Raw genomic sequence first — 13,034 nt, 5'->3', positions numbered from 1 at the left:
TCTGGTATGGAAGGGGAAGATGCATTTTGCCAATAAAGAGTAATAGTTTGAACAATCATTTGAAGAAGTGGGTCTTACTCACAAAAGCTCATGACGTAATACACGTGTTAGTCTTTAAGGAGCTACAGGACTGCTTGTAACTGCGAAGGCTAACACGGCTACCTCTCTGAGACTAATAGTTAGCACGATGTTAATACAGCAATACAGCAATATACAGTTAATACAGCAAATAGGAAGATGTTAGGAGGTGGCGAATGCGACAGAACGTACTGAGGCCAATGACAGACTATTAGCAAGCTGGAGTATGGGGGGTTGGGATGGGCAAAGGGGTCAACTGCCCCAGGGCCAGCACTTCAAAAGGCTACCACAGTGAGCTGCGGGCACCTTTGAGGGCTGAAGGGGGCCAGCGTGGCATGCTCCAGGTGGCCACTGAGGGCTATTTGGCATCTGGGGGTATATCTACACTGCAATTAAAACCTCCTGGCTTGCCTGTGCCAGCTGACTTGGGCTCTGGAAGCTCAGGCCAAGGGGTTGTTTAACTGCAGCGCAGACTTTCAGGCTGAAGCTGGAGGTTCTAGGACTCTGTGAAATGGCGGATCCCAGAGCGAACATCAACACTGCCAATTAAAGAGCCTCTTAGCCCGAGTCTTACAAGTGAGCTGACGCAGGCTGGCCACAGGTGTCTAATTACAGTGGAGACATATTTACCTTTTCCCACAATCACCCTTATTAATGTATCCATTTTGAGACCTATTGCCTACCTCCTAGGGGACGCTGGTTTAAACTAATTTAGGAAAGGAATTAAAGAGGAAAGTAACACTAGGTATAACCTAGAACACAGCTATTATACAGTCATGCAGAAAATCAGGAAGATGGACTGAACAATGATTGACAATGAAGATGGATTGACAATGATTAATGTCATTTCCAGTGTTCACGCATGTGGTAGTTAAGATTTACAGATGTATACTCACACGGTAAAATTGATTTCCTCCTTCCTCAAAGTTATTTGCTCAGCACCGTGGTGATGGGGTGCTTGCTTTCATGGGTACTCATTCCAAGTTGGTTGCAAGTCCACCACCTGTTGCTGCAGTCTAATCTTTCTCTTCCTTGGGTTTTCATTTGACCGTCCTGTCTCTGACACTTTCCCATTGAGCAGATTGCAGATGTTCCTTTGGTCCACTGTGTTTTAATTTGAAGTTCTGTGCGCTTTGTGGCTCCTTTGCTCATGCATACACTCGATTTACAAATCACTGAATTTGCAGGTTTAAAAGTACTTCTCTTGACCTCATCTCCATCTCCTTTTTGTGAAGGTCTGTCGCTGTGCCATGGTGTCCATTTACTGCTAGAGGCACCTCCTGCTGGCCATCCTGAGAATTCACTCCCCAAGGCTTGCTATCTCTTCCCGGTGTTGTGTTCTCCTGCTGTCATGGTCTGTGGCTATACTCACTCCCACAGCTATATAGTCTCCTTTGGGCTGGTCAGTAAGATCCTCCTCTTCCGTGGAACTCACCTTCCAGACCCACTGTCTGTGTTGAATCTCCAACACCCTTGCTACTACCCAGTAGCTGGTAGGGGATGCCAGATCTGGTCTTGACACTGGGGTCCAGCCCAGACACCATACTTCAAGCAGCCAAGATCTCTGCTTGGTCTGACCCCTTGCTGCTGTTTTCCTGGGTTTCTTCCCATCCCTCTGGCTTCCTCCTCTCTCTGGTCTTGCCAGCCTCCCAATGCTTCCACTCAGGGAGTGACTGCAGCCTACTTTTCCACTTGTCTGCAGCACCTTGGTGCTCACTCATCCTAGGCTTCACATGGACTCCAGATTATTCCTGCCCAGCTTCTCCTCCAGCTGCACCCTATGGAGTTAATTGGCCTGCCTGGCCACCTTTACTCCTCCTAACCCTGTATGGGACAGACAACCCACCATGTATTGCTGTGTCTTGTATGGCCAATTCCTGACCACCACTAGGGCAGCTCTTGCTACTGTCTTTGAGACTTTCTGTGCAAACTGAGCTGCAATGTTCACCGTAAAAGCTGAATTTAATCAAGAGCACTTGTTTGTAAGATCTTCAGGAGTGTGCAGAATGTTCAGTGATGTGTTGCTGATGGACATGATGGCTCTCTCCCTGCCACGTAAAGCAAACTGCAGTGATACATGTATCGTCCCACTTAATCAAAACAGTTATGCATCTTGGGCCCTGTGATGAATGCACCTATGCACTATAACACATAGGTCTAGAAGTGCAAATTTCACACATGCCTGCTATGTATGTCTAATTCTAATGGAAGGGGAAGTCATTCTATATATCTGTTTTCCCAGTCATTATCTTTACCATAACGACTTTAGTTACTAGCTGCTGTTGCAAAGGAAATGTGATAGACATGTATGAAAAGTAATTGTTCATTTTGTGATTATCATGTCATACCTTATTTGATATGTATAGGCTGTTTCTTTTCTGGACAGCAGGAAATACTCGTTACTGTTTAGTTACAGGACACTGCACTTATTTGTTATTGTGTGCAGTTCATTTTCTCGCATCCAAGCTTTCAGGCTATGGGGATTCCTACTGAAAATCATATCAAGCAAATAGTGTTAGGAAAGCTGTAGACTTGCCCTAACACTGCTGCCTAGGACAAATACAATGTGTGCTATGCATAGGTATTGTGTTCTTATTGTAGGACAACAGTATTATTGGACATGAGGACACACTAGTATATTTTCCTGAACATATTGGTTCAAAGAACATAATGGAACTTACGGGACACAGAATTCACACCTGTACCCAAGACTTTTTTTATTTGGCTAGTGCTTCTCCCAGGAATTGTTGCTGTGATTGCAACGGTGTGTGTATGAGGAGGGTGGGGCAGGCAATGCAAAGTAGGGGGCATTCTGATGTGGAGTAAAGTGTGAACTTTCAGGAGTATGGAGCTCATAGACTCATGGGCTTTAAGGTTAGAAGGGACCATCCTGCTTATGTAGTCCTGCTTTTCAGGTTGTACCTGATTTATATCAGTGCAGAATCATAAAGTAGCTTTGTGTTCCTTATCAGCTCAGGAACATTGCTTTGGTTGCTTCTCACCCCAATCTATACACAAAACACAGAATTTAGATTCCTGTATCTCTGTTTTCAAGCCTTGCTCTTCTTGTGGTACCTTTCTGACTATATTATCCTCTCTCCGGATTTCATTTTCTTATGTTTGCCTCTTCGTGCCTCAGTATCAATCTAGTCCTCACTCTTTTCACATGGGCGAACTTCTGTCTAACATGGATATTTTCTTGCATCCCATTCCCTGCACTGATAACAGTCTGTTGGACACACAAAATTGCCACAACTCAGGGCATCACTATTATTTTCAGGAACAGTGTTGGCTTAATCACATCCTCTCAAAGCATCAGCTCCAGCCCCACCATTGAGGTGAATCTTCCAAATGTTGGGTCTGTAACATCAGAGCTTAACCAGCTTTAAATGTTTCCAAAATATTGCTCTAAAGTGTTCTGCAAAACCTAATCTGAATCTCAAAGGAAAAGACCCATTCATCCTCACCTCAGCTTCACAAAAAATACGGATTCCATTAAATTATTTTTGATTTAACGCCATTAATTCCGGACCACCTCTGAGCATTGTATATGTAACAAGGTAACATCTTGAACAGAAAGCCATCAGAATGAAACAAGATGAGGGATCTATTCACCCCAAGGTAAACCATCTCACCAATAGCAATAAGTTGTGTCATAAAAAACATGGAAATCAGAAAGATTCACCTATACACCTACTTTGAATTCTGGTGGTATCCTGGCTCCAAAACCAAAGGCGGGGAACATTTTATCACTGAAAACAAAATAAAAAAATAATTGTCACCAAGAAATGTACATTATTCCACTAAACATTTTTCCGTCATATTTATCCATGAAAAATGTATCAAAGCAGAGGAGCACAGAAAAGGCTGCTAGATCAAGCATGGCATTTTGCCACTTTTATTTAGGTTTGCAAAAAATCTCACGTTTTCCCCCTAACATTCAGAGCCCTGTTTGTGTTTATCACAGCATATTGAAACATAGACATTACCAGATTCTCAGCTGTTTTCTCTGAGCTGGACTGTTATACTCTGTATTATGTCATGCTGTTTGGCTTTCTTTTCCAATTACAGCCCGATATTTGATATGCTTACTGTAATATGCTGCTGATCAAGACCCTGAACCTGGAAAGATTTAAGCATATACATAATCTTATGCACTACAAATAGCCCTGTGGACTCTAAAGGCATTATTCGCAGTGTACACCAGGCGTTAGCAACCCCTGGCATTGGTGCCAAGAGCGGCCTGTGAGCCAATTTTCATCAGTATGTGAGGCAGGAGCTCAGCCCTGTCCCTCCTCCCTCAGCAGCCAGGAGCTTGCCCAAAACCACACCCCCTGTGGATTAACAAAAGACCAGCTGATGCTACCAACCACCATCTAAACAGTCAAGTTCTCCATCTTCATTTATTTATTAATGAAGCTGTTGTAAATAGGACTATTAGTGACTTTTAAAAGTATCACCACCACTCAGACAGTACACAGAGGTTGAAAGGTCAAATTTCAGCACTGCGCCCTTGGAAAGGTTGCTGACCCCTGGTGTGTACTGTTAGGCAAATAAGCAAATCTTTGTTGGACTGAATCTACAACTTCTCTGATGCTCTACTGACTAGCAATTCCTCCTTCATTTCTAAAACTGATAGCTGCCTGTATTTTGCTGGTCATTGTTGCCACCAGTAATTAAAGGGTAGTGATTGCTCTCTCTTTCTCTCTCCACCTCTATCCAGACCCAATAAGGCAACTCTATGAAACAACACAGGAGACTGTAATAAATGTAGCCTGACATAAAAATGCACTTACCCATCACACTAAGAAGAAAAAAAAATAGAGGCTCCACCACGTGAGACAAATAGAACAACCCCAGATTAAACCAGGAATGACGATATTCAGTGCCTTATGCTATAAAAAGGAGGTGTCAGTACTCAGATGGTTCCTCACCTCCTTCCCCCCAGCCAATCCCATGGCTGGGGCTGCCGAGGTGCCAGTACTCAGTACCGGCACAAAAAAGGCACTGACTATATTTAAAACTGGAACAGATGCCTATTTCAAAATGGAAACAACATGACCTCTGTGATGGAGGGGAAGTACAAGTGGCAGAAGTTTGTGACTAGAGACATGGGAGACAGGAAGCAGATCAAGAGAAGAGGGGAGTAAGCCAGTGAAGTGTAGGAAGAGGTAGGGGAGGAGTGGAGGTGAAAAATATTAATATTTTTGGAGATTCAGACCAGCTGGAGGATGTCTGTGGAGTGAAACTGTCTTGACGCATCCCACAAGTAGGAAACTGGGTACAGAGCGCCTCTTGTGAGAGAACACAGAAAGTGTAGTCCTAAATTCTGCCTTCTGCCCCATGATACTATGGACAGACAGCCTGGGCTCCTGCTAGTATTTTAGAAGCAATCTGCATATAGGTAAAGCCTGTGACAAACACAGCTCTTTCAGGTAAGAAGAGACAGGATAATCCTCCTTAAACTGGGAGAGATTAGTGAAGGAAACACTGTGCAATTATGGGTGTTCGTGTTTTGGGTTCATAGAACTGTCTAGGTAGGAAGTGTCTTCAGGGAACATGATTTAACACCAGTAGACCCGGGTTGTCGGCAGCAGGGATTGAATCTACAGCCATAGGGATTAAACCCTGTGCTCAATCATGTGAGCTAAAGGCCAGCTGGCGCTCAGCCAAGGCTGTAGAGAAGAAACTTCACTCACCCAAGTACATGGTCTCAGTGCCTCTGGGTTATAATGGTAGAAGGGGAATTTGCACATGCCATGAGCGTGTTCACCTGCAACATGATCCATAACGTCATTTCTGCCTCGCTAAGACGAGAAGAAAAGCTGCCAAGGGGCTACCAGGAGGCTCTCTTGGCTTCTGGAAAATTCCTTTAGATACAGGGGAAATATCAGGGCTGGGGAGAAGATCTGACAGAGGCAGGAGGGGCATTCCACCACTGCAGCTGCTGTGACATTATTTAGAACAGCCCTGCAGCTGCTCTATGATACAACAGGAGTTGTTTTGCCATCTAGACAGTGCTGGATTGAGGCTGGCCCAAGTGTTATTGAGCCCCACTGAGCTGCAAGAATATCTCTCTGTCTCTCTCCCCCACATCTTTCCAGTGTGTTTTTATGAAAAAGAAAAATCATTACAGAAGTGTTTGGGTCAGGGCAGGCTCTGTTGTAATGATTTTTCTTCCTCTTCTTTTTCATACATACATATCTGAAAGAAGACGTGTGAGTTACAACCAGAAGTGTTCTTGTTTGTGCTGCCTATTCTGTCACAAAGAGCTTTGGATATGCACATGTAAATTGCCAGCCACATTGTGACAGAGCACTGTCAAATACACGGGAGATAACTGCAGAAGAGAAAGAGAGCAATGCTATACAAAACCCAAGGTTAACTCTGAACTCAGGATTAATAATAAATAAATATTACTATTACTTCTCTTACTAATACAGTCTTACCTTGGGCAGAACCATTTAAAAACCATAAAAAAAACAAACACCTTGCCAAGTTCACTGCGTATTTCCTGCAGCTTTCCAGTCTACCTGTACCAGCAAAGACTCCTCTGGAACTCTAAGCAAGGCATCATTTGCAAACCTCGGCATCATTTGGCTTCAAGGAGGGTAAATATTATGGAATTCACATTTTACTAGGAGCAACCGGAAATCAATGGGAAGGTCGGCGATGACAAGGATCACATGCTTTGGAAACATATCTGCATTTTGCATAGTGAGAATTTTGAGCTCTGTGTAAAGAGGAAACTGGAGAAGCTAGTGACAAGCGCCTTGCTGTGCTGGCGGGTTAAATAGGTGCCATAATTGTGCCACTTCTGTGTGTGCGGAGATATGAGTACTGATATTTTAGTCTGCTAAGTAAAGGCATACTATGTAAGGGATATGATAGACCAGAGGGGGGCATAATATGGCCCATGGGCTGGATCTGGCCCACCAAGTCACTGGATCCAGCCCAGCGGGATCCTCAAACAGGCTACCTGTTTGCCCTGCCCTTGCACACTGCTCAAAGCGGCCAACTGCAAAGCAATGTGTTCTGAGCACCACTGCAAGCCTTGAGGGGAAGGAAGTAGAAGCCAATGAGAGCTGCAAGATTGTGATGGCAGTGGGGGGCTCACACAGCCTCTTCTACCACTCCAGGCTTGCCGCATTCCACTTTCAGCCGCGTGCAGGGATATGACAGGCAGAGTGCTTGGAGCCACTTACCTGAGCACCTCCTGACCAGAGCCTGCCTCTGGAACCCCACTCCATCCATTGCCACAAACCTCTTGTCCCCACCCACTGCCACACACCTCTCCCCAGGTCACAGCCTTCACCAGCTGCACCTCTGCTTCTGCATCCATAACACTGTAACACTCCCCAACCCTGCAGTCCAAACCACTGCCCACCACAACCATCTCTTTCACTCAACCTCCCTCTCAGACCCTGCATACCCTCCTGCAACCTAATCCCCTACCCCAAGCTCCCTTCTGCACCTAACCTCCATCCCAGACCCCACACGTCTTCCATTCACATAATGGAAAAGTGCTCTTCTTGGCCACTTACCAAATTCCTGGAATAGAATTCCATCAAAAATTATTGCTCACCCCTGCTCTAGACAGAGTAGATACAAATTAGGTTTAGGCTTTGACTTGAGTCAGAGGAAAAGTCAGGGCAAAGGTTGAGGCTCAATGTACACAGTGTTGACAAATATAAGGTAACACACATGGACAGGAATCACGCGAAGACCTCATACATTGCTGGGCTCTAAACTAACTGTAACCTTGCAGGAAAAAAGGGTTTGAGAATCGCTGTTTTGTGCTCAATGAAAACATCTGCTTAATGCACAGCAGAAGTCTTATTTTTTTTTAAATTCAGAATGTGGAGGAGACAAGAGGAAAAAACAATCCTGAAAATATGCCACACCTTTACCTTGAATGCCATGTTGAACTCTAGTCACTTCATTTAATGAAATAATATAGCAGAAAGAGAGTTCAGTGACAGGTGACCAGAATGAGAACAGCTATTTAATTGATTTGGATTGTTTTGTTTCGACAGGAGACTAATGAGAGGACATGAAAGCATTTTGTAAATGTGTAAATGTACAGAGAAAGTGTACGGGCCATTCAATGGAATTAAATGGCAACACAATATTATTAAAGGAACTATATTTTAAACAACACATCATTAACCTGTGGGACTTCCTTACACAAGCTATCACTCCCTGAGACTGAATTAATCTCATCAACTCTGGCCTTCCTCTTGATTTGGACTCCCTCCTTTTCATAAGCCTGTATAATTAGACCTCTGGAAACTCCACTATGTTGCATCTGACAAAGTGGGTCTTTGCCCACAAAAGCTTATGCTCCAAATATCTGTGAGTCGAAAAGGAGCCACAGGACTTCTCGTTGTTTGTACAAGCTATCACTGAAGCCAAGGGCTTAGCATGAATCCAAGAAAGATTAATTATTTATATAGGGAACAAGGATATCCCTCATTTTATTTATTTGGATAAAACTTACAAAAGACCGAAAACTTTATGCTTCAGGGCAGAAGTCACTTGAAGGAAAATAGGACAAAACTCTGAGTAAGTCACATGAACCTGCCTCCGAAACCAGTAGTACTGGCCATTGCTCTAGACACTGGATTAGCTTGTCCATGTGTTTGGTGATGCCTTTGTTCCTACCTTTTGGAACTCAGTGAGAGCTATCTATGTGCAGCATCTCTGAAAATCAGGCAACTCTCATGAAATATCTAAATACAGATCTGAGTACCTAATCTTAAGGCATCTTCAGAGGAAAAGTTTGCCTTTAACCTGACTGTGTGTCATGTTATCAAGCTGCAAAATGCGGCTAATACTTAGCCACCTCCTATGGTTGTTGTTGGACTACTTTTGTTAGCGAAAGTATTTTGGCTGCAATTCACCAACCTGCATACCTGCTGACTGGAAGTGTGTAGGGAGTTCCATTGATTTCAGCAGCTTCAAGTTAAACATGTGCTTTGAAACCTTCCCAGGAAAATGTACAACTGCATCAGCAGTATCATCGCAAAGCAATAGCACGGTGCTAGCAGTGGGGAGTAGGATGAGCAAAAAACTAACAACTAATTTTAGGATTCAGGTGATCTGTAGGCAAATGAATGCAGGTAGACTGTATATTCTTGTTTTTCCTGAAGTTGATTACACTGATATTATAAATGGAGTAATATCAGAAACTCATATTCACAGGCCTTTGACTTTCATGCAGGAAGTTTGTCTGATCAGAATTCTTAAATCTAAACCTCTCTCTGTAATTTTGATTCAGGGTCAGAGCACAGATATGTGAGAATATTTTCCAATACGTAGTCTGAGGGTGACCAAAACCAAATAATGTGCCTTTCATTTTCCAGTCTAGCTATTAAAAAGGAAACTGAACTCTCTCTGGTTCAATACATTTTCCCATGAGAAAATCAAGTATTTTTCTCACTGAGACATCTCAAATGGCCCAGTTGAAAGCAAACCATATATTTCACTTTAATTATAAAAAACATGAAAAATAGCCAAAAGGCAAAAGAGAGAACCATATTTACACTCTATTTAACTGTAATCTTTCATGTTTAGGGAATGCCTGGGAAGAAAATGAGCGAAAATGTTTCATCCCTAAACAAGATGAGTGAATAATGGTTTTGAGTGTATTATTATGTACTTATACCTCAGAAAGTCTTGATGTCAATAAATATGGAATGACAACAGCTTACAAGACTTTAGCAGTAGCTCTAAATCAAATCATAGAATGCGAAGACTGGAAGGGACCTTGTGAGGTCATCAAGTCCAGCCCCCTGCCCTCATAGCAGGACCAAGTACTGTCTAGACCATCCCTGATAGACATTTATCTAACCTCTTCTTAAATGTCTCCAGAGATGGAGATTCCACAACCTCCATAGGCAATTTATTCCAGTGTTTGACCATCCTGACATTTAGGAAGTTTCTCCTAAAGTCCATCCTAAACCTCCCTTGCTGCAGCAACCATCTGAAATATTTTAACACTTCCAGTTCCTGCATCATTACTGAAACTACATACATTTAGGATATCTGTAGCTCAACAGAGCCAAATTATGATAACCTGGGTTTGGGTCAGGTTGGTTCCAAGTGCTCCATGCATGTGTTGCAGCTAGAGAAAACAAGTGCCCTTCTTCAACTGCATCCCTACATTCCCACAGAGGTAGGGAAGGGGTAGCCCATGGGTCAGTGCTCAATCTCTGACAGCCATTGATGCTGCTAGGTACAGAGCTTGAGTTGGATGAGGACAAATGAAGGAGTGTGGCAGCAGGAGCGGTTCTTCTGCACTCAGAGACTCTGAGTGGTATTGTATTATTCTCTGGGAATCTAATTTTTAGTAGGTCCTTGGGTAAGCAAACTTCCATTGAGATTAATGGACCTCACGATTTAGCCAATAACACATAGTGGATTTCGAGAAGCAGTGGCCAGGGATTGAGATTTGTTCTTGTAATACAAAAACTGCTGTGAGGGCCCCAAAGAATGTTAGAAAAGGCTACTCTTGCACTGTTTTGGTTGCACATAAGCAAAAATTCTACACAGTCAAGAGACATGAACATTCCTACAAAACCAAGACATGAATATTCCTACATCACTTTTAGTTATAGCTGGATATGTAATGCAACCAATTTCAAAATGCTTGTTAGGCACCTTCAGGGAGCTGGAATCTGCTGAGTAAGAAGAAATGGATATTTATAAAATTGGGATTCAAGAGTCTGATGGTAATGGCAGTCTCACCTACAAGGGGCATAATTAATGAATGCGGGGAATACAGATTCCTGAAGCTACCCACGGAACAGCAACTACTAGTGAAGTATCTAGTAAATCCAAATCCAAATGCAAAAGCCTTAAACTTCCCTTGATTAGCACTAAAGAAGACTGAAAAAGCTCAGCAGTGCTAAAATACCAAATGAATTTTAAAATTTATAAACCAAGTAAAAAAGAGCAAACATCTATTGAGAAAAGCCTTTGTAAATGAGGTGGAAAATGGGTGAAGGAAAATGAAAGGTTATGAAATTAAAAAAAAAAATAGAAGATTGTCTTGCTAGCTATAGCCTAACAAAATGGCATGATCAGAAAGGTGAGACCAAAATGCAAGCCTCCTTGTTAGTTTACAAGTAAACTGGCAGTGGCCTGATTTATACTGACAGGTGTAAAACAACCTAGTTTAGTAAATGTCCTTCTCTGAAGAAATGGGACTACATAATTAGAGTGTGTGGGCTCTCCCTGACTACATCCACACAACAGCATTATTTCAAAATAATCCATTCTGGAATAGCTTATTTTGAAATAACACAGCTACACACAAGAATGAATTTTGGAACAGCACCCAACAATTTCAAAATAGCATGTCTGGACACAGAGTGCCTATTTCAAAATAGTGCCATTAGACACTATTACGGCTTATTTCAAAATGGCTCTATTCGGAGTCTTAACAGCACCTATTTCGAAACAGCTATTTTGAAACAGGCATTATTCCTCCTGCAACAAGGTTTATGAAATTCGAAATAATGCAACTGCTATTTCTAATGTATTTTGACATAGTGTGTGCATAGTGTAGATGCTCAAAACATTATTTTAAAATAACAGCTGTTATTTCAAAATAACTTTGCTATGCAGACATAGCCTATGAAACCAGAGGAGGGCTATCATGAATCTTTAAAATATTAGCAATATCCAGACTACCAGTCAAATGAGTCCTTAAGAAGATGTGCATGGGTCTCTGTAGTTTCCAAAGAGTTAACTCTAAATTGCCCTGGAACATCAAAGGAATTACACAATAAACTGATACCAAACCCAAAGGACAGCCTTGGAGGCTTAGAACTCCATTGGTCTTGCAGAAGCTATCCTAACCTTCAGAGGAAATTTCACTGACCAGTGAAAGCCTGTAAATAGAACAAATGCAATTTCACCGTTCTAGACTATATAATACTGTACCATGTAAAAAGAAATCATTGCTAAATACATATTGACTTTTTGTCTCTTTTTATTGCACTGTGATAAGCGAGAGTGGAATTATATTATCTGTAATGTTTCAGGGATGTGACATATGACTTTTCCTGCCAATGTTTTCCATCCATTTTAATTTTGTTTTCCTCCAGAATCAAACATGGAAAATTCATTGTGTCTTGGAGCTAGGGAGCCTAAGAGCATATTTAAGCACATATATATATATATATGCGTGAGAGAGATTCTTAATTTGCTCCTGGAAGAGAATGAATTTTCTAGGATGAACAGAAGTATTTGTAGTGACTCTTTCATGAAGTTGGATGGAAAGTGACATTCAGGTTGAGGAAAATAATAAAAACAGATACAGCAAAATCAAAAGTAAAATGTGTTGATAATTAGGTATTCAATTAGGTTCCTTAGCTAATATTAAAGAGAAAATTGCCTAAAACCCCTCCCCTGATTCTGGACTTGGAATCTATAAATGAAGGCAATTTTACAATATATTTGCATGCTGCAGAAGTCAAATTGTCACCACAAATCTCTGGATTCAGCCATATTTAGGGGCTTACATTCATTTCTGTACACTTTAAACACATTCTTTTTACCTTTATCATTTCAGTCAAATGAAAGCCAGCACACAATGACAGTTGTATCCATGTAAACAAAACCCAGCCTATTACTCAGAGGTTTGTGGGATGTAATACTGCCTCATCTTATAGCAAATCTAAACAATAAAGAGACAAACACCATTTCCAGTTACACCTGTGAAACCCCATTCACTCCAAAGAGATGATATAGATGTGACTGAGCAGGCAACTCAGCCCCACATCTTTCTATTATGCTATTCTGTGACAAAGATGTCCACTCTTAACATGGTAAAAGATTAAACTTCCATGACAAGTCCTGGAAAATTGTTTTCCCATGTGAACCAGGTTTCCAACCAGGGCAAATTTGCAATTCAGCTAAATCTTAATATAACTGAAGGAAGCTACAGG

At 42.0% G+C, this 13,034-nt stretch overlaps 1 protein-coding gene across 1 annotated transcript in view; it reads right to left on the bottom strand.

Moving 5' to 3' along the window:
• CPNE4 (copine 4) overlaps positions 1-13,034 on the bottom strand; it is a 354,061-nt gene that overhangs the window by 19,897 nt on the left and 321,130 nt on the right. The window contains exon 13 of the mRNA XM_074986114.1: positions 3,776-3,830. Within this exon, the coding sequence (XP_074842215.1) occupies positions 3,776-3,830 (55 nt within the window). The remainder of the gene's footprint in view (positions 1-3,775; positions 3,831-13,034) is intronic.

Source organism: Carettochelys insculpta, chromosome 2, assembly GCF_033958435.1.
Source record: "Carettochelys insculpta isolate YL-2023 chromosome 2, ASM3395843v1, whole genome shotgun sequence".
NCBI lineage: Eukaryota > Metazoa > Chordata > Testudines > Carettochelyidae > Carettochelys > Carettochelys insculpta.
Note: the sequence above shows the minus strand (reverse complement) of the source record. Positions and strands in the feature narration are given on the sequence as shown.